Consider the following 26,528-nt stretch of genomic DNA (forward strand, 5'->3'; position numbering starts at 1 on the left):
CTTTCTCCAGCGTAAAGAGGCTAGGCAGTCTTAAACCTAGTTACAGCACTATACCACAGAGTATAATTAAAGTTTTGCAGGGGACTGTGCCGTCTTATGGCATAAGTATTGATGGGGATTTTAAGGTCATTTCGTACCAGCAGGTACAAATTTTAAAAGCAAATCATCCTCAAGCTGTGCATCTTCTGGCACCCAGAAATTCAAAGGTCCAGTACAGACATAGGATGGCAAAGGTAAGGCCTCCAGCACACAGAGATACAAAGAAATGTAAGAAAATTCTCTTTTGAGCCCCAGACGGAGGCTGGTAGGGAAGTAGTTTTGGCAGAGTGCTGTGAATGCAGTCTTATACCACCTACACTGCCTTTCAGCCATGCACATGTGCCTTATGGACATGAGCAACGGGTTCTTCCGCTGATGAGAACATCGGGGGGAGAGTGGTCAGCAGCTTTGGGGTGAATTAAAATTTTTCCATCCTGCCATGTATGTTGTATTTCAGAAGAGAAATTGAAAATAGAAAGAACTAAACTTGCAATAAAGGGCAACACAGATTTAACACATGTTGTGGCTGAGGCAGAATATGATAATTTGCAATGGCATCCTCTAAAATCTGTTGCTAGGCTTCCATAATTATTGCAAGTTTGTCCATGATCTCCATAGCAGCCTTTCCTGAGGCTCGAGGCTGGTGTGGTGACTCACAGTGGTTCAGTGAGGGACCTGACTCCTTTCCAAGGGAGTCTGAGTCACAGGATGCCAAACCTGGACTGGTTTCCTGTAATATAGAGGTTCCTGGACTATGGTAGACATACCGCTCATGGTGCACAAGGGACCTCAGTGTGGTGCTCCAACACCTCCCAGACACTGCTGCAGGGTGTACGAGGGTAAGCAGGGATGTTGCTGCTGCTGCCACTGGCAATGGTGGTACCCAAACAAAAATATTGGGAAACTTCTTTAGCAAGTTGCTGGGCTCATACTAACCCTGTCCCTGAACTCCTCAGAAGGGTAAAAACAGTTCACCACAGCACAGCAGTAAAAGAGCTGAGTGTAGCCTTTGCCATGAGCCCCAGGATGGTTTCCTGATCTCATTAGTGGTGCCATTGTGGGTACAGAATGCTACAGCAGCTGCCCTGTGACCCTGGAGCAGAGGTCCCTCATGGTGCTGTCACCACTGCCCATCAGGGTACCACCAGAGTGGTATGATGGGTAACCTGTTCTGGCACAGGTGCCCCCTCAGCAACATGCTTGAGCTTTGCAGCAGATCTTGAAAGAAGGGAGGTCAGAAATGAGGTCTTTACTCCAGCTGCATGCCCTAACCACAGAGCTACAGATTTAGGCTTTTTTTTTTAATCTTCCTTTTCCCCATGTAATCTTCCTGGTCCCCATGAATTTCATTTTCCTGGAAAAGTGGGTGCCCTCCCATTCAGCAGAGGGGTAGCTCCTCCCAGTTTGCTGAGCTTGGTTTATAACCTTGTATTTTAAGGGCTAATTTTGTACTTTGAATCTCAGGCTAAGGAAAGGCAGAAGCCCAGGCCACCCACTCGCCGGATGAGACGGGGCAGCTTTGGCAGGTGCTCTTGGCAGATGGCTGTTGTGCACTGGGCTGGACACAGTGGTTTAGTGGATACTGGATGTGTCGAGAACAGATTTGACAGAACAGGCTCATCGCAAATACAGGCAGTTAGACATCGCTTCATTTTCTTAAAATGAGGTGGATCCTGAGGTAAATAAGAGCAGGAAACCTGTAACACATTACTAAATTACCTCATAATTACTGATGGGAGCAGCCAGCAATATAAATCCATAACACCTGAATATCTCTGAAGGCACAACTCTACATGCAATTTTTTCAGGAGCAAAACAAATCCACTGCTCATTCCTACCTCACCATCCCAGAGCCATCAGCTTCTCAGGTATGTTAAGGCTTGCCTGCCTAAAATCATTTCATAACCCACTTCATCCTTGAGTAACCAGTCCATCCCACTGCTTAACTCATCCCACATTTAGACATCCCATGCCTAAACACAGTTGTCCTCTGCTGCTACTTCAGGCCTTTTTTTTCCACTTTCTTTCTGAATATAACAGTCACAAGGACTAGAATAGCTCTGTCCTCACTGGAACAACCTTTAGTGTCTGTGAAGGCTCCTACCACCACCTTCCTCAGCTGTCATTTCCTTACTCGAAGCAAACATCATTGCTTAGGAGACGGAGACTGGTTAGCACCTTCCCTGTATTGCTGGGCACTGACTGCAGCCCTCAGCATCTCCTGGTGCCTTCCCCGAGCATGCTTCTTGACACAAGACACTGCTAGGCACATCCAAACTGAAGATCTTCAGTCTGCCCCTCCACTGTCATTTCCACCTGCAAGAAGGCCAGACTACACGGCAGCTGATGTTAAGAAGCAGTTACACTGAATAATGCTGACAGTCATATCACAAGTGTTGCTATGACAACTTCCAGCTTCACCTGGAAAGTGAAGGATGCTCCACCGACAACGCTCAGTGGAGCTCTGACAGTATACATCAGCTGGAACAGAAAATATTTTACATTGTGATAGACAAAGCTGTGGCTTTCTTGTAGGCTTATGAGTTTGATGGTGGCTGTAGCATGCTCCTTGGGGTCCACTGGGTTTCAAAATCACAACCCAGTATCTGCTGTCTTTGGGTGTCACCAGCCACTGGGCCCTGTGATTAGCACCAGCATTTGTTCACCACCATTAAAAATGTTCCTAAAAAATAGATGAAGAAATAAAGCAGCAAAACTATTTACACTTAGATTGAATCAGGACAGCTCTTTTCCTTGTCAAGTTAACTTTTCAATTTCTGGCAAAGCCTAACCCCAAACCCCTCTCAGCCACTTCTCTCTTTTGATGACCATAATAGCCTTCACAGCTGCTCTCCCTTCCAGAATCCTTCCTATGTCAAACCAGCAGTCATCTGCTTGAAGTCTATCCTGTTCCACATTTACCCAGGAGCTAAGCTATTCCTACCTCATAATTGAAACTGGCATCACTTCTTTCTGCAGACTTAACATCTCTCTCATTTGCATTCAGGAGAAAGCACTATTAAAAAAAATAAATTAAGAACATCTTGACCATCTTTCTTCCTACCTTCCCCTTCAAATAATGAATGTAACTTAAACATTTCAGTTGGAGGAGAAGTTCTCTTCAACTCAAAGAGTAGAGGTTGAAGCAACCCTTTTCCCACCCCCAAAAACATATATTGTGAAACAGTGTTTTATATCAGTGTTTAACCAGTGTTTAACTAGCCAGTAGCATTTGGTACAGAAAGGGTCATGAACAGCATAGTACTTCTGATGTTTTTATTTGTCACAGGCAGTGTTACAGAGCAATTACACTGAATAATGCTGTCACAGTCATATCATAATGTGAGGTTGCTACAACACATTTCAATTTCACACAGTGAACCTACTTTATGAAGAAAAAAATCATGCTTGCAACAGAAGATCAAGAAAATACATTTGGTTAAAAGAAAAAATGGTCCCAGGATTTTAGCCTGCTCAAATTAAGTTAATGGAAAAGCTTCCACTGACTTCAGCAGACTTTGAATCCAGCTTCCAACATCCACTGACCAAGCTGTAAGGTAAAATGCCTCTCTGCTCAGTCACAGGCTCTTCGTTCTTCCAGCTTACTTGTGCGTGGTGCATTTCCTTCTTTTTAAACGAGAAGAACATAAATGTGTAAATGACTATGCCAAACTTTATAATAGAACCAATTTTGGCTCATCAGCTTTAGAAAGAGCAGGAGAATTACAAAGGCGATAGCACATGTACTGGAAAAGGAGGGAGTTCCCACACTCCTGAGTGCCTGTAGCAGCTGTTTGTGTAGCCTGAAAGCTTCCGAGAAAGCTCATTATATGCTACTTTAGAATTTGCATCTGGCAGTGTCTGCGTTCAAGCTGGGTAACTTATGTGAGCTGCTATTTGGACGATGTAGCACTAAGAAGAGCTACAAATGCAGCCAGGATCTGGTCATTTGCTGCCAATACAACTGGATGGCCTGGGGGTATTTACTGTAGTCATGAGTTGTGCCATTAGAAGAAATCATTCTACCAGTCTAAGATAACAATCTTAGTGCAAAAGTATCTTTTTCTTGGCAAAAATGGGAGTTCAAAGACACAGATGACAAAATCATGCACCGAATTCAGAAAGATATCTTTGCCTCAAGAAAGCAAAATCTTTTTATAAAATCTAAGTTTAATTTGAAGTAAGATAATTTCTGGCAGCTCAGAGATATTCCTGAATTGATTTCTTCTGATGTGCTGGCGATTTGATGCATCCTATACCTGTTCATTCTGAGGGTGCATACAGAACACGCGAATTGTGCATGGAATTCTCCTTCGGCGTTGGAGACACCAGAGGGCAGCAACACACCGAGGCTTCCCAGCTAACCGACCTTATCACCAGGTGTCTTCTCTGCGCTGGGCAAATTTCAGTTACCAGCCTTACTAACCTCAGTATGGCTTCTTGCACCATAACGCTGCGTTATTTTATGAGACTCAAACCAATGTTGGGTTAATGGTTGGACTTGATGATCTTAAAGGTCTCTTCCAACCCAAACAATTCTATGATTCTGTAATTCTAGCGTAAGTCATGCTTCGAGGAAAACTGAAGTGAGAGGTGCTGTTGTTTGTATTTCAATGATCACCAAGAATGTAGTTATTTCCCAGAACTGTATTTGAGAATTATCTATATTTTTAAAGTAGAATATTGATCACAACCCTACCTTTATAAACTTCTCCCTCTCCAGTGCAAGATAACAAAGATAACAACATTTTTGTTCGTGTCTCAGACTATGATGATCAAATGCTGTTAGCATTTGTTAATGGACACGGTTCTACCGCATTCAAGTGGGAATGACAGGAGCTGCCATCCTGTGTTACATACATAGTCCATCAGGAGTCCCTGAGATACAAATATGGCATCCACTCTCCTCCCTACTGGCATTTTGGTCAAGAGTTCTCAATAAATGTTCCATCTTATTTAAAAAAAAAAAAAAAAGTCTTCATTAATCAAAAACAGTCTATTTACAAATCAGTTATGAAATGGACAACAACATTCCATAGGAAAAAATCAGTCAGCTTCAAAAGCTGGTAAATATGTTTTTAACTGTAAAATCTCAGTTGCTGGCTGTTTTCTGTCTTGATAGAAACTGAGTCCAGTAAGTAATTCTATATCTCTGATCCGAGCTGTATGAAACTTCATTCTCTTTTCAACCCACATGGACTCAGATTTGCCATCCTATCGGGACAGAGGAGAAAAAAAAGGGGTTGTAAATCATCTTTTCTTTTTTCTCTGACAGATTTAATCAATTAGCAAAAGACACTGATGTTTTATAAAGACAAAAAACACAAACTGTTGGCAAATATCTAACAAACAGAAAGCACTGGATTATAAACACTTAGAGGCTTGCCCGAATTCAGTACTTACTGTTACTTCCTCACATATACAGAACTTGTTGCTGTAGCAGTGGAAGTTGGGGATAACAGGGAATGGCAGGTGAGGTCCAGCACATATCCACCATCTCTATGATAAAACTATTTCTGAGAGCTCTGCCTAATTAGGGCAGACACTTGTGTAATTATTCGCTGTAGGCTGTCTACATTCTTTCCACACTTTTTTTTCTGGTTCATGTGGAGTGTAGCTATGTGCATTCCCATCACAATGCCAAGGTACCTGAACTAGAAGCAGCCAAAGCTCTTCAGGAACAGAGGTGTCTTCTCCTTTTGGATATGCATTTGGGCTAGCAGTGACCTTTCTTTGTGGATGACATGTCTTCTCCGAGAAGCTCTTCATTCTTCTGAGCTGTTGGCTGGATATTTGTGCTACAGAAGTCTGTGTATTTATCACACTCATGGTCTCAACATACTCTGACTACCCCACTAGCTATAAGCTTTGCTCTCTGAACAGCTAACTTCTATTTTCACATTTGAGCATATATACAGACTTTAACATTATTCTGTCTACAAAAATACTGTATTTTCTCTCAAGGTGTTCATGAGAGATTGTACCATTTTTACAATCTTTACAGTCTTCAACTAGCAAAACAAGCTCAAGCCTGACTTCAGATGTTTATGGGGACTGAACAGAATACTTACTGCACAGCTTTCACTGTTGTCTTCTCTGTGAGGTATGATGAAAGACAAGGCATCTAGAGACCCTTCACACTCCAGAGGAGTTTCAGAAGTATTTTTACAACTAGTCAGCACAATGAAGTAGTGAGTTGGAACTAGAACTTCTGAATTACTGGGATGTCTGAAACACAAAACACCTTCCCGTAAATCCACCAAATCATACTTGCACAAAGAACAAATGACAACTATCAGCTATATTCTGGCATATCAGTTTTAGCAATCTACCTATTTAGCCCAAAGAAAGATTAGGCCTGGAAGGAAAATTCCATATTACTATTTTGTAAATCAAACTTGGCTTGTAGGCTGATCTAAGTAACAAGTTTGATGAAGTCTAACATCAAGCTGATTGATCATAATGGGTAAGAATCCAGAGTAGATGGAGAGTTGAGCCTGAGCCCAGAAAACTGTCTGGCTGCTGGCTCAAAACAATTTTGCTACCTAGTGTATTTGTACTCACAACTTTGTAGTGGAACACTGCTAGCTCAGAAAGCATCAACCATGGCACCAGGGATAAGCCCTTGCCTTGTCCACTTCTAGAGGCAATGTCATAAGATTTCAGGCTAGCAGATATATTTCCACATGCAACAGCTTCTCTTACACTTCACTTTCAGGTTTTAGGATGATACATTTTGAGAGTGCATTTTCTCTTTGTGCTTGTTTCTTAGCTTTACAGTTCTGTATCTGCTTAGGGCCGTTTGACTGTCTCTCTCAACCAATACAACCTGCCAAGTGCCCATCTCTGCAAGACACTTTCCTTCATAGCAAGGATTGTAATTACTTTTTGAACACTAATGGAGGAAAGAAACAAAGGAGTAGAACATGAAAGGTCCCCACCTTTTCACCTTTTCTGGGGTATCGTAGAGCCCATCAGAGTCATAATCAAACACTGGACCACTGACTACATTGACACCACCCCTGGCTGCGGCATATTCAGGCAGCAGGTATCGATGGAAGTAGTTCCATAACACTGAAACACAGTAATGAAGTGGGAAACATCATCCCCAAGGAAGAAGCTGCTAATACAACTCTGCAGTTTTCAGTGGAGTATAAACAGACTTGATCAGCTTGGAAAAGAATAAATTATACAGGTGTTTACAGTACAGTTAAGGTTACAGTTTTTAAAGGTTGCATCTAACTACCAGCAGCATGCACTGCAGGATCTCCTGGCATGGTGGTTTCACAGTCACCCTAACCACAAACCCGGGACAGTGATGGTGTTCTCCTGTGGCCTTGGGTTTGTTTCCTTGGAAACCAAATCATGGACAGGCTAGAGAAGGGGAGGTGCGAGAAGATCCTGCCTGCCTGTGTCTTGCTCCACCTGTCAAGTTGGCCTGGCTAGGTTGTATACCCACACCTATGAGCTGGGAATTATCTTACTAATATGATATTTTTAATTAAAGTTAATACTTAATCACTATTTAATTAAAAACCAAGAAAACTATTTTGTCCAGAGGAAGTGCCATAGTTGCCATTCTTTTTCACCAGGAATATGCTTCATATCCCTCAGCCAACCATCTCATTTTCCCTCTCATCCAGAAAAGCCCAGGTCTTCATCTTTTATACTAAAGACAACATTATTTTCCTGCTTCCTTAGTGACTAAGACCTTAGATTCCTGTCTGGAAACTCATCTGAGTTTAGAAGACATTCCTAAATGGGAAATTAATTTAACTCACATAATTATATATAGTATCTAGATTCTATAGGTTTCTAGATTATCTATAGGTCTCGCTAGAAGATACTCAGTATAAACCCCTGTTTAGGTAGGTAGGAAAACTCAAACAAAAATGTCACACATTAAGTGGAGACACTTATACCGTACTCCCATATACTGAGTCAGTTGATTAGGAATCCTTACAACGATGGGCCTTTTCCACAAGAGTGAGAATCCTACTTCAAGGAATTTCTCACTGAGGTAAGAAGTGCAGAGTTGGGGAAGGTCTTATTTTAGTGATGAAGCTGAACCAGGCAACATTTGCATGGTTTGGAAGCAAGCAAAAAATGGGCAGTCTTTCTCATATTCAGCTGCACACACAGAATATGCATACAAACAAAATACCTTTAAATGCAGGATACATTGGCACAATATTGCTGGTAAGCAAGGCGTCATAGTGAGGCTTCTTTTCATCTGTCATAAAATCTAAAGTAAAACAAGCAATTCATTACTTGGTTTTGTCACTTTAAACTTGCATCTTCACAAATTCTAAAGATTGGTGTAATAACATTAAGGTGGACCTGACTTAGGCCCATATCAGCTTTGGAAAGTGGAGTTAAGTGCTAACTTCAGTACGTGCTGGATCCAATCCAGAATAAATAATCCTTTACGCAGCAGCAGTAATTTCACTTGTCAGATATACAGTGGTCAAATTTTAATGGAATTTAAAAATATTGGAACAGACTTTTTAACTGTGGGGGACAGAATAAAACTCATTTCATGCATATCAGACCAACTTGTTGTTACTGGAGAATCTAGGCATAAAAACAAGAGCTTTGCAAATTACACTTGATGTGGATGTTTAAACAAACTACTACTCAGTACTTTATGCAGTAAAGCCAATGTAAAATCCTTCCAACAGCAACAGCTGGGAAACAATTTAGCCACTTGTAAACAGCTAAGTATTTTGTAATACATTTGAGTCAGAGCTACATTCTTCAGACCCATGCTGAATTGCTTTACTGAAGACCCCATGTGGCACACAATAGTATATTTCAAATAGAAAATAATTTTATCAGGAAAGTTTTTTTAGTTAATGAAAGATCTCTGAATGACACTTTGGATAGATCCAAGTAACACCTGTCATACAAACTGAATTTGCAATTTACTAGCTTATCAGACTGGACTCAAGGTTTACACATTCCTTCCAGCTTCTTTTATGAGACGCCACTTCAGAAACTTGACAAGTTCCAAAGCTTCAGGAAGTACTAAATGACCTTGGACATCCATCAGCTGCTGAAGTACCCCAAACGTTTTACTTTCTCATACCCTGAAGTGAACTACAACAATTCAGCACTGCTTCATCCTCCGATTAGTTATCAAGAACATCTATAAAAGACTATACCTGCTACGCTACAGATTATTTAAATCAGATATGCTGTACAATGAAGGCAACGTACTTGGAGGGGAAAGGAATCCGTAAGTAAGGCGAGGGTGGTTGTTGTAAAACAAACACGACTGGTTATGATTGGAAGAAACACGAGCATCCTTGTGTAAACAGCTGGAGGTATCTTCTGTAGCAGAAATCCATTTGTCCTAATGAGCAAGAAAGTATCACTGGTAAAACAGATAGCTGACTTAATTTTCTCAGTGTGGAGGACTACAGAATTTAGCTGCAGCTTCCCTCTGTGGTGTGAAAAGACTTATGATGCCAGAGTTGTTCATCTTTTGTTGGTGGAAAACAAGCCCTCCCAAGCTTTTAATATAATTGAGAAATAAAATGAACATAACTTTATTATTTTACTTGAGAACAATATCTTCAAAAAGAGAACATAGAAGTTTCCATTAAAGATAAACTGGTGTACTGTAAATGTACTTGTTCATTCAAGCTATGAATCAGAGGAAGCCAGATGTATTGTTAGCCATCTCTCTCACCTGGGTCACTTTTTACAGTAACCGGTTGCTTCATGTTACTAAACTCAAAATATTTAGGATCAAGCAAACCTTGTTAGACTGTAGTTACATGTAATCATAAGTCATTATTTAAAACCTACAATTCCCAGATTATCAAACTGAAAAAGCATCCTCTACTGTCCTAATTCCTTTCAAGCATGATGTGTCTTCTAAATTTTCTCTGAATGGAAAAGAATTCAAAGAATTCAAAGAATTCCAGCTTCAAAAAATTCAAAAAGCCCCCAAAACCAACTTTCATTCACAAGATCAGTGCTCTGCACTAAGACATGCATCTTGGCATAGGGTTCAGGACAACAAAGACCAGATTTATCTCCACTGACCTCTTTTTTTCTCCCCAATCAGGATGATCTTCCACGAGAAGGATTGGATCAGGGCATGTATGATTCAAGATAGTCCAGGCATTATTTTTTCAAAAGGATCCTGCCACATTACAAACACTGCTTTAAGACCATGAAACCCATGTTGAGATCAGACTGTGGGGATAGGACTGGCAGGCTGCTATAGGAGACCTATGCTACCAAGCAGTAAGCCAGTGAAGACTTATAGGGCTTCTTTACCAATGGCAATGAGCCCCTTACTTCCTGGTGGATCTGCTCACTCTGGAGGAAAAACTGCAGCTCACTCTTATAAACAGGAAAGAGTCAAAGCCAATCCTTATTAATATAGGAAAGTGAAGAAAAGCTTATACCAAATTCTTAGTTTTATCTCATACGGTTCAGCTTAGAACCTGAGGACTAGAGGAAAGCCAATATCACTGTTCAAAAAGGGCCCAGGAAATTACAGGTCAGTCAGCCTCACCTCTGTCCCTAGAAAGATGAAGGAACAGTTAAGTTCCCTAAGTTCCTGGGCGTTACCTCTAAGCACATGAAGGAAAAGAAGGTTAGCAGGAGTAGTCAGCATGAATTCACCAATGGGAACTTATGCTTGACCAACCTGATAGCCTTCTATGATGGTGTGACTAGCTGGGTAGGTGAAGGGAGAGCAGCTGATGTTGTCTAACTTGACTTCAGCAAGGCTTTTGACACTTGCCCATAACATCCTCATAGGTAAGCTCAGGAAGTGTGAGATAGAGTGTACAGTGAGGTGAATTGAGAACTGGCTGAATGACAGAGCTCGGAGGGTTGTGATCAGCAGCACAGAGTCCAATTGGAGGCCTGTAGCCAGCAGAGTTCCCCAGGGGCCAGTACTGGGTACAGTTTTGTTCACCATATTAATCCAAGACCTGGACGAAGGGACAGAGTGCACCCTCAGTAAGTTTGCTGATGATATAGAACTGGAAGGAGTGGCTGACACAGCAGAAGGCTGTGCTGCCGTTCAGTGAGACTTGCACAGGCTGGAGGTTGGCTGGAGAGGAACCTAATGAAATTCAACAAAGGCAAGTGTAGAGTCCTGCATCTGGGCAGAAATAACCCCATGCATCAGTACAGGTTAGGGGTTGGCCTGCTGGAAAGCAGCTTCACAGAGAAGGACCTGGGAGGGCTGGTAGACAATGAATTAACCATGAGCCAGCAGTGTGCTTTTGTGGCAAAGAACGCCGATGTTGTCCTGGGATGTATTAAGAAGAGTGTGACCAGCAGGTTGAGGGAGGTTCTCCTACCTCTCTGCTCTGCCCTGGTGAGGCCACAGCTGGAGTACTGTGTCCAGTTCTGGGCTCCTTAGTTCAAGAGAGACAGGAAACTACGGAAGAGAGTCCAACAGAGGGCTGGAAAGATGGTTAAGGGACTGGAACACCTCTCTTATGAGGAAATGCTGAGAGACCTGAGGCTGTTTAGCCTGGAGAAGCAAGGAATGAGAAGCAATCTTATCAATGTTTATAAACACCTAAAGGGGAGGTCTCAAGAGGATGGGGCCAGAGTCTTTCCAGTTGTGAACAGTAATAGGACAAGGGGCGATGGGCACAAACTAAAACACAGGAAATTCCATCTAAACATAAGGAACTTCTTTACTGTGAGGGTGATAGAGCACCGGAATAGGCTGCCCAGAGAGGTTGTAAAGTCTGCTTCTCCAGAAACTTTCAAAACCCACCTGGACACAATCTTGTGCAAATTGCTTCTAGGCAAACCTGCTTTAGCAGGTGGGTTGGGCTAGATGATCTCCAGAAGTCCCTTCCAACACCTACCATTCTGTGATTAGTTCCCTGGGAGATATCATGAACAGATCTAAGAAGCATTCAGGAATAACAGACATTCAAGCTTTTTGTCTTTCAAGGTTGCTTCTAACCTCTCTTCATATACTTACATCTTTGTTAACAGTGTATGCACTCCACAGAGACATCCTGTAGTCCTTGCTGTATCCACTCACATAGTGGTAATGGTAAAGAAGGCAGTAATTATGTCTCTTCTGCAGAACCCTGGGACGTCCATAAGGCAAAGTAAGTTCTTCTATCTTCTTAACTGGAGCAGAAATAGTGCTTGTTACGTTTCAGTAAATACTGGTTGTTAAGCATCCTCCTCTTTCATATACCTAAGGCTCCCTCAGTTTCAAACTGCCAGCCAAACAGAGAAGTCACAGTAACTGGACAAAAAAGCTTTCATTCTTATATCAAAGGTATTGCTTCTGTGCTAAGGCAATAAATTAATTGACAAGGACAGCATAAAGCAATCATTTAAACTTATATAAGTTACATTTAAAACAAAAACCACTTTGCCATTTAAAACAGGAGATGTATGTAAGTTACAAAGTTAAAGTCTTTGCTGGCTTTGTGTTTCAATTTAAATACATAATGTGAGATCTGCTCTGCATAACATTAAGATGGGACAGCAACCAACTGGAGTGATTTGAAATCTTCTGAGGGGACTATTTTAGTAGAAACCAGAAAGTCATACATAAAAGTGATACTTAAAGGACTAATATAAAGATCTGAAGTGATACAGTGAAGTACCAGTTGGGTTTTCAGATGTGCGAGGAGTTGCTTTATAATGACTGTGAGAGTCACAAGACCTTCCTTCTTGCTCTCTCAGGGACCACATTTCTTTAGAAAGTTTGTAAACAGAAAAACATATCTTCAAATGGTTTGCATATGATACTGCACAGGCTTTTTGGCAGACCTTTGCTTAAGGCACTGCCTGTTTATTGGCCAAGTACAGCATCCAATGGAAGAGTGAAGAAATGATTTAAAACTGTATCAGAAAGAAGATATGTGGGATCAGCAGAGGGCAATGCATTAGAGAGAAGCTGAAAAGTAAAGCAGAGTTAGCAACAGAATGACTTCATTGTCATTATAATTTATCTTAAAGAAAAAAAGAAGAATTAACAAAACAGGCATAAGAAACACAGGTTCTTGCAACCATCTGCTGGAGTTAAATGTCAACAGAAAGTTTCAGGTTTTAACTCTTAAGGTAGACTTCAAGTTCACCAAAACATTGACTATTTAAATCTTTGTCAACTGGAAACAAACAAACCAAAAAAATTTCAAGTTTTGAGTACTTTGTTATAATATAAAAACCCAAATAAAACTAGCACATCACAGAAATATTTTAAAATAACAAAAATATTAGTTTTCTATTGAAAATGCAAGTATTTTCAATTGTTACATGACTGGAATAGTAAAGAAGGTGTCAAAGTGTATTTTCCATTAAATAGGTCACTACTGTCCACAAATTATGGAAAACTACTGTATCAAGGCAACCATTTTAAATGGGGAAAATTGAGCAACAAATGCTGAAGTTTGTTCCCCACAGTAATTCCACAACACACACAAAAAAATCAATATTATGACACTTATTTTTCCACCCAGGAGGAAAAGGCAAACAATTCACTTTTTTATTTTCATAAAAATAAAAACGCAGATAACATTTTATTGTTCTTACAGGCTGTCAAATTATGACAATCAATGAGAGAACACGCAAACTGAAGTAACTAATAAACTAAATAATCTTAAGGAGCATTTAGGCTGGTTACTAGAGTCTTTTCATCTGTGGTAATGTTTTTTGTATCTAGTAAGTGCTTAATACCATTTATAAGGAAATTACTGCTATTAAGACCACTGCTAAGCCAGGTCTTAGTAATAATCAAAGTCAAAATTCCACTGGTTTCAAAAATATATGTTTAGAGCCTTAGGTTCCTGTTTCTACAGTATGGAACTGAAATAGGTTATTCACTTGCCCTTGCCATATTACTTCAAAGCCAGGTTCAGCAAGGCACCCAGGTGTCCACCTACACATTATCAGGGTCTGTTCCACTGAAACCACTTCCATGCTTGGGGAAATCACACTGTATCATGCTAACTGGATTTCATTTTGTTGCTCTCATGAGTGTTAGAACACTGAAAGAGTTATTTTAAAAGTGTTCTAGGACACGTTTTAAAAAGATGCCCTGTTGTTAGTGGAAAGGATTCAGGAAAGATTTATCTGCTCTGTGTGCCTAGACAAACTACACAAACAGAAGCCTTAAATTAGCCCTGAACAAGCAGCAAGTATTGGATCCTGCCTGTAACTGGCATTTAAGTTCAGTTCTTAATAGCAAGCTACAGTAGGGTGTCACCAAATAGAGTTTGCTTTCATGAAACCTTGTTTCTTATGCACACACAAGGCAAGGTCTCCATCGCTCCATTTCTCTTTCTGACAGCCTAATCATCTTGATTTCATCTTTTAATGTATTTGCACTAAGGACTACATTCCATTATGACTTATGGTTTTCATGATTTACTTATTGTCTTACCTACCTCATGCTCAAAATAAACTATATTGGTTTACAAGCCATAAACACAGCTACAGCCTTGCAAACTGCAGCTCAAACATGGCATGTGTATGTCCAAAGAATGGAAATAAAGCATAAGTAAAACAAGTAACAGCTTAAGACCATGTAATAACTCAACCATGTAAAATACCCCTTATGCGTCATTGAAAATATTCTGCCATCACGATGTCAGTATTTACAAGGATTCCTTATCAGCTACTTCCCCACACACAGCTTTTCCTTGCTATTCTGGAATGCTCCCCACTTCAGTGTTAGAAAATTCCAAAATATTAGATAATACATGTGCCAATAAAGACACACTTATAAGAACACACACTTATTTGAGAACAAATGGTTCAGTAGGACTGTGTTTGAAAACCTCAGAATATAGTCCCAGCAAATATTTAAAACAATTTTTACCTCGTGTACTTGAGAGTTGCTCAGAAGTTTAGATATCAAACATTTATATTCCTAATAATTCTTACATTTTTGTTATGGTTTTATATTACTGTCTACAGTTCTTACCTTCTGTTTCAGTGAGATCTAAACGCTGATTAAAATCTCTTATTGGCAAGCCCTATAATTCAAAGCAAAACCAGTGAGATTCTACTAAGTGTTCTACAAAGCATATTATGAGCCACTACTACACTTAAAGTACTGAATGTAACATCTGCCTTGCAAGTTATATCTATACAGAAATCACTGACGTATACTGGTCAGTGGCAATGGAGAATTTGCAGAAACAAGTTGTTTTTGCCACAACCAAATTCACAGCCTTGAAAACCACAGCCCAAAGACAACATTCACAGAAAGGAAATTTTAACATAATTAAGTGAAGCAAGCAAGAACTGAATGCTTTCCCCCTCAAAGCTTGCTTCTATGGCATGGGTCAGGCTCTTAGAGCCAAGACTAACTTTACATAAGGAAATGGCAAAAATGAATGTACATATACAGGCTAGTACCCATTAAGCCCAGGCAAGGTTTGATTTTGAAACCAATAGTAGAGGACTGCAAAACTAGCAGATAAACACTGGAGAATACGGAGTTTCACTCCTTGAATACAACACTGATGTCTGCCTCCACATCTTTAACCATTTCAGTACTTACCCCTGTCCTGCAGGAGCAGCCAAGGCTCACTGAAAAGGCTCTTTGACCCACCACAGAGCATTCAAAAGGATGGCTTGCTTCTTTGGGATGGTGGGGTATGTAAACAGGGTTCCTCAAAAGGTGGTTTAGGCATCCATGAGTTCCATTGTTTGGGGCTGGTTTCAAATCAAGCAAATCTATGAAAGAATTCAAGTGATATTAACAGGATAAGAGACTGTAGTATGCTGCTACTTGTATTGGCATTACAAGTACAGGGGAGTCAATAAAGCTGCACTGCTTGCTGCTCATAACACTGAAAAGGCAAAGCAACATAATCCCTTTAAAAAGAAGCATGCATAGTCTTAGCTAGAGCTCAGGGTGGTATTAGTCTGCTTGTAAGAAGAGACAGAGCAAGGGCTAAAAATGACAGAGGCTTACATCTGAGGAGAAGTGAGACTGTAGCATCCATACTTGCAGTGGGGGACAGAATGGGAATCCAAAACACATCCAACTAGTGTGACTGTATAAACAGTATAGCTGTGGGGAATAATTTGGGGGGAGCCTTTCTCTGTGTTGGTTGTTGTTTTTTTGTTTGTTTTTTTTTGTTTGGTTTGGTTTGGTTTGGTTTTTTTCTAATCTGGTTGGGGTGGGTTTTTTAATTATCTGGAAGTGAAATACATTAACTGAAGCAGTTAATAAGCATCATTAAAGTGCAGGGCCATAAAAGAACCTAGACAGAACAGATTTCTGCTTGTCACTTAGGTATAAAATGTCAAGCTTCAAAGTTCTCACCAAAGTATGCCAACCACAGAAACATCTCTACACCACAAACACCTAAATCTTTGCCATTAAAGTAACTCAAACAACTAAGAGCTGCCTACCACCGATGCCCAGAGAGGCTTCAGACATCTTCAAAATACTGAAGAGATGAAGCCCTATTTCCTGCTTAATCCTCACTAACACTCATAGATTGGTTGTTCCGCCACTTCACTCATACTGGATCTTCATACTGGATCTATGAAATAAGATGTTTTCAAAACAAAGGAGGTGATGAGATGCACTTGTATCCAAAAGCTCGGTGTCTAGATCACTCACCTACGGCACAGGAGTCACAGCTCAACTTCCCTTCCTATATGGGGGAAATACTATTCTCCTTGCACTGTGCCACTCAGATATGTTAACGTCAATCCGTCCAAATGAGGCTGTTTTACTTTGAAAAGTAGATTAAAACAACCTTTCTAATCCTAGCAGTCCCTGCTCCAATTAATACATCACTCAAAGCAGAGAAAAAACCATATCAGAACCAGTCCCAGAACTCACATTGCCACTTCAACAGCTAAATTACATTGTTGTTTGTATTATTTTAAGTGCAGTATCCACAAATTCACAACACACCAGAAATCCTCAAGTCTGGCAGTTTGAACGCCTTGGAAAACGTAAGTTGGAATTCCCCAATTCAGACAAGACAGTTAGTTGTAGATATCTGGTGCTCATGCTCTGAGTGCTGAAATGTTGGGCAAATGGGAGACAGTATCTTTTCTGCCTGCACTTTGCAAGAAGGTGCAGTCAGGCATCTCCAAGAGAAATGCTAAACCCCTGAGCTACAAGTGGAAGAAGATGCTCTTCTGAAGTCCACAAGGCACTCAAGCCCTGGGGAAGGAAAAGGTTGAGTAAATCATCTCATTTCATTTTCTATTTGGAATTTAACATACTGGCTTTCATACATCCTATTTTTCTTTCTATACAGGATGGAGGAAATCTAGACCTGGTCCCTTCCAATCTTGACCATTCTATAATTCTGCAACAATGAATTTGGGAGAAAGGTTTTTTATATGAATCAAGTAAACAAAACCAAAATCTAAATTGTATCTGAATTAGAAACCTATTTATACCAACTAACTAGAATTAAAAATATGTTAAAAGAAAACAACAAATAAGAAAGCACATGACAAAACACAAGGAATTGTTCAAACTTCTGTTATTAGATTTTCAATGCCCAAAATATACTATATTTTACTTAAAAAAGGCAAACCCCAGCAATTGTACTTACCACACATTAAATTATATACTTCAATGTTTTCAAATGGATCAACTTGAGTATGAGACTTGAATCCTGGTCCAAACCCAATAAAGATAGCCTAGGGTTTACAGAGAAAAGTAAAGTGGAACTCTATTTAAGACAAGTTGAAATGGAAAATATCTTCATTCTCAGAGTGCATTTCTTCACAAGAGTTCAATCTTTACCAACGTAAACATCAAATAAAAAGCATGGGTTTTGTTTTAAAAAAGTGAACACATAAGAATAGTTTTGAAAGTAGTAAAAGAGTATTAGGAAACCAAATTCTGTCTCACTGTTGCCTTTAAAAAGTTGCCTTCAGCCATTTATGAAATCCTTCGCTCTTCTCTGTTTTTGAAGAAGTTGAATTCATTTTCTTAGATGCTTTTAGAGTTTTAATGGAAACAATGACCTAGAATAACCATCACATTCCATGCTCTGTAAGCAATTTGGAAGCTTTTAGCTGAAGGCTATAAAACTGTCCTTTCGTAGCAATGTCTTAAATGGTTTAAGCAATGGCAAGATCCTACACTTCTACGCCTGGTTTGCCGCTGCTCTTTCTTCTCCTTGCACCACTTCCTGAGCTGTACTGGCACAAGCTATTGTGTAGCCGTACAGAGAACCTGATCCAGGAATGCAGCCAGCTCAGAAAACTTTCTTTTTTCCTGATGGCTCCCCTCCTTCTGGTCCAGTTCCCTGACCTACTTAACACTGCAGGCACACAAAGCTCACACTACCAGAGAGCAAGGTTTGCTGCAGGAATAAGAGCAAGGAGGCAAAGGCAGCAAATGCTTAAACTCAACTGCTGCCAGAAATACTGTTTCTAAACTTATCTATCTTGAGATATTCAGCTTATTTTAAATTAAGTAAAAGAGACTGCACCCATCTGTGGTATCAAGATACTGAATAAGTGATGGATGCTTTGCACTGTATAGCACCTTCCTGGGTAAGAACTCAAAGCTCTTTGCAAGCAATACAATGGTCTCAGGTTTCATAGCTGGGTGGCAAAAATAAAGGTTAAAAACTCAGTGCTAACTACTTTTTTTTTTAAGATTAAAGCATAATGCAAGCTGTCATTTTGCAGCTGTTGATACTAAAATCTGCAGGGTAATCGCTTATTAAACAAGCCTAATTTGAACCAGATGAGGCACGAACATGCTACCTCCTTTCTGTTGGATGAGGTAATTACAAAGTATGAAATTTATGCTGCTACAATATGTTAGCCACAAAAGGATAAATTGTATCTGTTTTGAGGCCAATTAGGGATGCTAAGAACTGACAATCCCAAGTCTGGCAAAAAGTTTGAATAGAGTCAACCTACTAAAAAAAACTTACACAGTCAAACTGCGGCAGAGAGAGAATATACTAAGCTGTCATTTGGCATCATGTGGCTTTGATGCCTGTAGCCCATTACTAGGTACCCTACCAACAGGTTTCCCATTGTCGAATCAGGGAAGAAGAGTAGGCCTAGAAGGGTAAACTGATATCAAATTAACACAAGTTTTGGCTAACAGGTTTTAAGAAATACTTTGATGCCAGTGTTACATAATTCTACAACACACAAAAAGTATTTTTAAGAGAAATGTATGTTTTATGTAGACTATATAAGTTTTTCATAAAACTTCTCTTCAATAATTTTTTAATGCAAGGTTCTTTCTCTATAGATGTGTTTGCATATATTCACTGTAATAGTACCAAGAACCTCACAACTGTTAGCAGATTTTATCCAGAAAATAGCTTTTTGAAATGAAGAATATTGCCTTTCATTTTATTGATAGCAGAAACTAAAGCAGAGGATAGGTTAAGTGACTTCCCCGAATTAGATGGAGCTAAGGGTCTGGTTTGATGTTTCCCTGTGATCCCTTCCTATTTCTCATTAAAGAGAAGAATTTCTGAATTCTCCTTATTTTAAGCATGAGTGACATGCTCTTTCCTGAACAGACTACCTCAAAACAGAGATACATAATCTATCATGACACAGTAGAATTACAGAGCTGGAATATCATTTACTCAGCTTTTGCAAAAGACAGAATCAAGTGGGAGGTGTCCCTGCCCATGGCAGGGGAGCTAGAACTAGATGATCTTAAAGGTCCCTTCCAACTCAAACCATTTTATGAGTCTATGAAAAGCAGTTAGATTATTTCCTGAAAGACAGTTGTTGTGCACGTATTCCTGTGCTGAAAGTTCCCCAGGCAGACTGTTGTAGTCAGTGTTTAAAAAAAAAATGTTCTAATAGCCAATTCAGCTCTTCTTTACTGCAGTGTAAGCCTGTTACTTCTTCTCTTAGGCAACCCAGAAAACAAAGAATGGACTAGCCTTACAGACAGGATGACTGGCTGGCCAGAGAAAAACTTTACAAGGGCCTGGGTGACACAGTGGACAGCAAGCCAAACATGAGCCAGCAGTACACCCTGGCAGCAAAGAAGGTCAACAATATCTCATGCTGTATAAACAGCAGCTCAGCCAGCAGGTCGATGGAAGGGTTTTCCCTCTCTACTCAGCATTTCTTTAGGCCACATTGGGATACTGCACCTCCACTGTAAGAATGACATCAATTAACAAACATCAAAAATTCAGAGGAGGGCACCCAAGGTGGTTGAAGGCTGAAGCTCTTGCCTTCTGAAGGGGAACAGAGCTTTTTCAGCATGGAGAAGAGGCCTGTTTCAGGTGGACCCCATAGCAGCTCCCCAGTACCTACAGTGAAGTCATCAAGGAGATAGAGACATGCTCTTCAGTGCTACACAGTAGGAGGCAGAGAGACAACAGGCATAAACTGAAACAAGAAAAGTTCTGGTTGGCTATATCTAAACACATTTACGCCAGGACATTCAGGCAGTGGAATGGGGTAGTTAGTTGTGGAGCTTCTGCCTTTAGCAGTTTTGAAGTTGTGACTACATAAAGCCTTAAGTAATCTGGTTTGACCTTGCAGCTGACTCTGCTCTGAGTTGGAGGTGGGACTGAAGACCTCCTGAGGTTCCTTCCAGTATGAATTCTCTTATGATCTAAAATTACTGTGAGGAGTTGAAGAAACAAGTTCTCTCTTTTTCTGCATTTAATATTACAACAAAACAACTTGGCACAACTACATTTTCTTCCCAGCAAGACTGGGGTAAGTCCTGTTGAGTTTTTGCCCAACTCTTAGAACAACCAAATCACACTCTGTGGCAGTTACCCAGCATGTCACAAGAGCAGTCCTAAAATGCTTGATTTCCTTAATTGCAGATGGAATAGTGCCACAGATTAAAAAAAAAAAAAAAAAAGCCCAAACATTCAACATCCAGTAAACACAACATTACAACATTCAGAAACAGAAGGAGCTAAAAATAAGAGCTAGTGTGAGTTTAAATCTAACCTGCATACTGGGGAAGCGATTGTCCGAGCCATGGAATCCACCTGTGCACCTCTTAACCTCAAGTGGTTTCCTATTAAAAATTCACAGTTTATATAACCCACACTTTACAAATCATATCAGTAGAAAATGCATTCAACAATTCATTGTTTACTTTTTTACTCAAAAATTTTTAGAGGCTTGTCCATAGGGAATAGAAAGACTTTAAAATCTGAAAGAGAATGCCTTTAAAATCAGAATGATACTTTTCTCTGCAAATGTTATCCCTTTAGAATTCTCAAGGGACTATCACAGTCATTTAAAGTCAAATACCAGATGGCATATGAAAAAAGTGTTTGTTCTCAGGATAACAGATTTTCACAAAAATTTACAGTACCACAGATAAGTAGTTTCTTAAGATTTTTTTTTTTTAAATAACAACTCTAGTGTAATTTAAAGAATTCAGATGAGCATCCTACATTCTAATAAAACCAAATCTCCAAAATATGCTGGGTCCATACATATTATTTAAATGCGTACAGGTCTAGTAATCCAAACCTGATTTGCATGACTTGCACACATTTCTGGTGTTACACAAAAGGGCTTACTGAATACATAGACTGAAAAACTCTTCTATGATGACAGTGCTGGAGTAACACAGAGTTGTTAAAAATTATTTCATTATAGCAGATGGCATTACTCTGGGAGTTGTAAATTCATTGGTCAGAACATGTAAGTTATTTAACAATAAGAGAGCCCAGTAAATTTAGTGTACACCAGTGAAATGCTCACAAGACTGATTCAACCGAGTAGCTATGCACATGCTTAGCTTTCATGGCTCACTTTGGAAATCTCTAAAGCATGGCAAGATGTGCTCAAGCATCTGCCAAAGGGGAGCTTAGTTTCTAACATTTGTGTCACCAAGCCTGCCACTACCTGTGTGGTCAACAGGGAAATTATAGCTGTTAGTTTACAATTGAGCCTCCTCAGGCCAGCAAAAACTGGAGAAAAGCGTGCATTATTTCTTTGCAATGTCCATTTCCTATGACAAGCTGTAATACCATGGTCCAATTGCTATCATTGAACTCTAAGCATCTTGGAAACGTATGAGAAAACAAGAAATTAATTGCTATATAACAAAGCACTGAAAACTAACTTACCTAGCAAGCTGCCATTGGGTGTCTAAATAAAAGTGCAATGGTTCAATCCGGTCATTATAGGAATAATGGAAACGCTTGGGCAGCAGCTGTTTCATATAAGCTTTGAAAGGCTGATTTGGTTCTATGCACTGAAACGTTTAAGTTGAAACATAAAATGTACATTTCACCAAACTTTTGCTTATGTCATACACAGTTCTTATAAAGCACTTCAGTTGCAGTGGGTCTGCAGTAACTTCCACTAAGGACAACAGGACTCCATCAGGTTTGAAGTCATATGGTCTACGAACTATGTAAATAACAAATACTGACTAGTTTTGCTTTCCATAGTTATTAGAATAAAATTTATATTTGATTATGGACCTAACTTTTTTCCTTACAGTCTACAATTCTATCAGAATTACATTCTCAGAATCAAACAGTAATGCATAGAATTAATACAGAATTACAGTGAAACATGACCAACACGATACTTTCACAGGTGGTAGGATACTGTGCAGGGAAATAATTCTACAGCTCTATAATACAGAAAGAGACATTCAAAGGGTTTTTAGATTGGTCACTCAGGGGCAAATTTTTCCCATGTGTTACAATCCATTAATGATTTAAAAAATAACAAAACCCAACAAACAAACAAAAAAAACCCTCTACTTTGGAATTGGAATACTGGAATATTGGAATTTTTGAATAGTGAAGTCATCGATACAAACAGCATAGTTCTCATCAACACTAGTGCCTGCACGACTGAGGGGCAAACATTGTGGTGCAGGGATGAGAACAGAAGCCAGGAAAAAAGCAGAACAAATACATTAACCTGGAACTGACAGAAAAAAAAATAAATTAAAAATTCAATATCCTCTCTCAAAGTTGTTTATCAAAAAAGACATGAGCGAGAAAATCTTATGCTTGTCCGGGAAATGGAACTGAAGTTTGCAATGACTTTGCTCTTAGCCACTATGATCCAGATACACAAGATCACCAGTTTAAAGAGCAACATGATACAATCAGAGAAAAGAAATGAACACAAAACTTTAGTTAATGCACAACCACAGATAGCCCTGTTACACCTGACTCAACATTGACCTTCCCTACCCCTGCATGGAGCTACAGTCAGTGGTGTTGTTAACTATATAGCATATGAAAGTTCACTAATTCAAAGTCTACCTGCTATGTAAGTAGCCCAGCAAACAGTTGATGCTATAAAATACCTGTAAATGTCAGTAGAAATTAAGCTAGAACAATAGATAAGACAACACTTACTGTGAGGTTTCTGACAATGCTTTCATAATTAACTGGAAGAATCATATGTAAGAATTAGTCACCTAAGTTAAAAAAAATCAATGTAAAATGAAACCATTCTCATCACATAATATAATTAGCTTAGTTTAAAAAAAAAATCTGGGCATAAGAAGTATTTTTTCCATAATGAAAACCATAAGGAAGAGAACAATCACTAAACTGTCAAGCTATTGCTTTTATGAAATTTTAGTTCAGTCTCTCCTCCTCTTGCTTATTTATTTACAGCTTTAAAATTTTAATTATATTAGCCACAGTCAGAATCCAAGAAGTAAGTTTTCACAAAAGAAGCAACTAAATGCTGTGCTAATTGAGCTGGATTTTTCCTGATTGCTATTAAACTTCTAAGGAAAAAGAAACAAATACAACTGTCAGGACAGCAGTTTTATCTGGCAGGCATCCTCAGAAAAACAGCCAAGTGAAATCTGGCTAAGATTCAGATGCTTAGACTCAAGCCAAAGGGTACCATTACATCATTTAGTTTGACATTTTGTAGAACACAGGCCCATTACATTTCACACAGTTCCTCTGTCCCAAGTCTGATATCCAATGTTTGACTAAAGTACCTAAAGGATCACACTAGCAAGAGAACCATTAATAATTCCTGCATAGATACATGCAGTGCTACAAAGACAGCTATGCTATTTCATGAGAACAATGCATGTGTCAAAAGCAGGAGATACTCTGCTTTTCTTCCTCCTGAGCCTGTTTCTCTAGGGAGAACCGGTAACTGCATTTAACTCCCACATTTTCCAAGGAAACATTTAAAAGAGTTTAGAATAGCATCAAGCAATGAAGTAAACAGAACTTCAAGTCACTGAGGTCAAGGCCTAAAAGTTTTAAAGGGCATGGAGAACAATAATCTAGATAAAGATATATAAAACATGAAGGAAACGTCTACATTCAACATTAAAAGTAACAGAAACTGCAGGTGTTGGATGGTCACCTAAAATGAGACTTCATAATGAATCAAAGTTTAAAATTTGTAAACACTTATTTTTACTAAGGTTCACTATCTTATTCATGTTTATTTGTTACTTATTCAACTGCTGTCAGGCCATTAAGGCACTTAGTTATAACTAGGAAATATAATACTCAAAATAATATGTAAAAGATAGTAACAACCCTTCAAGACAAAAATATAGCAAATTTATACATAAACTGGCAAACCAAGAAGTGAGGCAAGACATGAGAGGGGGATTATTTGGTCTGTCTTGAGCACCAAAGATCTGATTCAAAGGGATGCCATTCACAAGACAAGAACATTTGCAGCTGGTCACTCTGACATGGCCTTCAAAAGGCTAGGGTTCACATACGCTTCCAGACCCGTAATGTCAAGTGGTCTTTAAAAACACAGGTACACTATTCAGTATTCCCTCTTATTATCCATCAATAACATCTGGATATATAAAAAATATAATGTTATAATAACTAATAATATCATTGATAATATCCATTGTTATCATTCATTAATCTCCATTATCCATTTTCCTCTCCTTATCCATGTTGTACCTAGTTGACCTTCACTCAGGTTTACCAGTGGAAAATGTAGATCCTAAGCTTGTATTCATAAAGTACAAAAGCATATAACTGTATAACAAAAATTAGTTTAGCAATTACATACAAGAGAAATACTCATCTGGAACATTATTAGGTCTTAGGCGAGCTGCAGGACCAGGTACTACTATGAAATCTTGAACATCATCCAGATAGTTGTTCAGATATGCTGTTTTTCTGCAGCTCCCCGCTTCCATCCCTGCAAAGGAAGGAAATTTTCTTTAAAAATGGGAATAGCAGTGTAGAGTAATCTTGCTGAGGAGACATGTAACTTATGCTGTAGAAGTCAGAAATGTGATTTCTCAGGTCTTTTTGTCAGCAGCCCCAAGACACCTGATCCAAGGAGAGCACAATACGTTCTGCAAGTCAATTTTGTGCTGCATTGGACTGTGCTTACATTTTGTTAGTCAAGAGAAGAAACAACAACAAAAAAAATTATTGGTAAATAATTAATTATTATTATTATTAATTATTGGTAACTAAATAAATTTATTTTAGAAATAGTTCCAGAAATACAGAAAAACTATTACAGAAATAAATCATCCTTCTAATAATGGATAACAAGATCGATAACTGAAAGGGAGATCTGGCTTATATTTTCATTTCTTCAGCAATTTGCAAACTATTGCTGCACAGTACTAAAAGACAGAAAAAATGAAATACATCTTTTTACAGTTCACAGTTTAAATTCCATTTCTTTTATTGGCTGCTAGCGATCAGCAGAGGAATTAGGAATAAAAGATGGGAATTATTTAATGTTCTCCAGTTCTTCTCCCCATAAAACAGATTGATTCTCACCTACACTGATTATCTCTTACACCATCTTGATAATATAAAATGTAATTTCAATGTCTTAGCTGCTTTGTTAACCTTGCAAGACACATGTGAGTATAAACAGTATATTGCATTATAAAAACATCTCTCCAAAGTTCTGATATATTTTATGAAATTGAATTTACCATGATCTGATATAAAAATAATGTTCAGGCATTTATGCAGGTTCATTTGCTTGAGGCCATCCATCAGCATCCCTACTATATTGTCCACTCTCTGTAACGCCATAATGACCTGCAGGACAAAAATAGGAATGTAAAGTGTTAATTCAATTAAAAAAACTGAATTTATTTCTAGGGAGAGTGAATAAATTTGAACTGTAACAGAATATGCTAATAAAGAATAAGGAGTTGCTCTTATAGACCGTTCAAAGCTAGATGCAGTCCGGACATAGAGGAAGGACACAAGGGACCTAGAACTGTGCAACCCCTAAACATACGACAGGGAGCAGATACAGTGCACACTACTAGGAGGAACTGTGAGAACGGGAGACCTACAGCATTCCCAGTACCCCATTAAACCTGCTTTTTGCCTGTTCCCACTCCACTTAGTTGTACACCCTTTAGATGAATGGTCTCTACATCTACTGAGAATGGACTCAACAGGTACAGCTATACTGCTAAATAAAAATGGGAGCCTTCAAACTGCCTAGCACCTGCACTACTCAGGGCTACCTCCATCTACAGAAGACTGGCTATATCTACACCACACAGCTCTTGGCCTCACACTATACTAAGGCACAGCTACACATTTTTATGTGTTATT

At 39.1% G+C, this 26,528-nt stretch overlaps 1 protein-coding gene across 1 annotated transcript; it reads right to left on the minus strand.

The window, feature by feature from the left end:
- Window positions 1-5,085: 5,085 nt before the first annotated feature.
- Window positions 5,086-25,997, minus strand: ENPP1 (ectonucleotide pyrophosphatase/phosphodiesterase 1; the record flags this gene model as incomplete). Its single annotated transcript, XM_008938246.1, has 14 exons — window positions 5,086-5,253; window positions 6,111-6,267; window positions 6,981-7,113; window positions 8,204-8,284; window positions 9,259-9,394; window positions 12,011-12,165; window positions 14,975-15,026; window positions 15,557-15,732; window positions 17,586-17,673; window positions 20,944-21,013; window positions 22,080-22,207; window positions 23,337-23,368; window positions 24,997-25,128; window positions 25,889-25,997. Coding segments are annotated over 14 exons (1,617 nt in total), but the record flags the coding sequence as incomplete, so codon positions are not given.
- Window positions 25,998-26,528: the final 531 nt, after the last annotated feature.

Source organism: Merops nubicus, unplaced genomic scaffold (assembly GCF_000691845.1).
Source record: "Merops nubicus isolate BGI_N331 unplaced genomic scaffold, ASM69184v1 scaffold7334, whole genome shotgun sequence".
In the NCBI taxonomy this organism is placed as follows: Eukaryota; Metazoa; Chordata; class Aves; order Coraciiformes; family Meropidae; genus Merops; species Merops nubicus.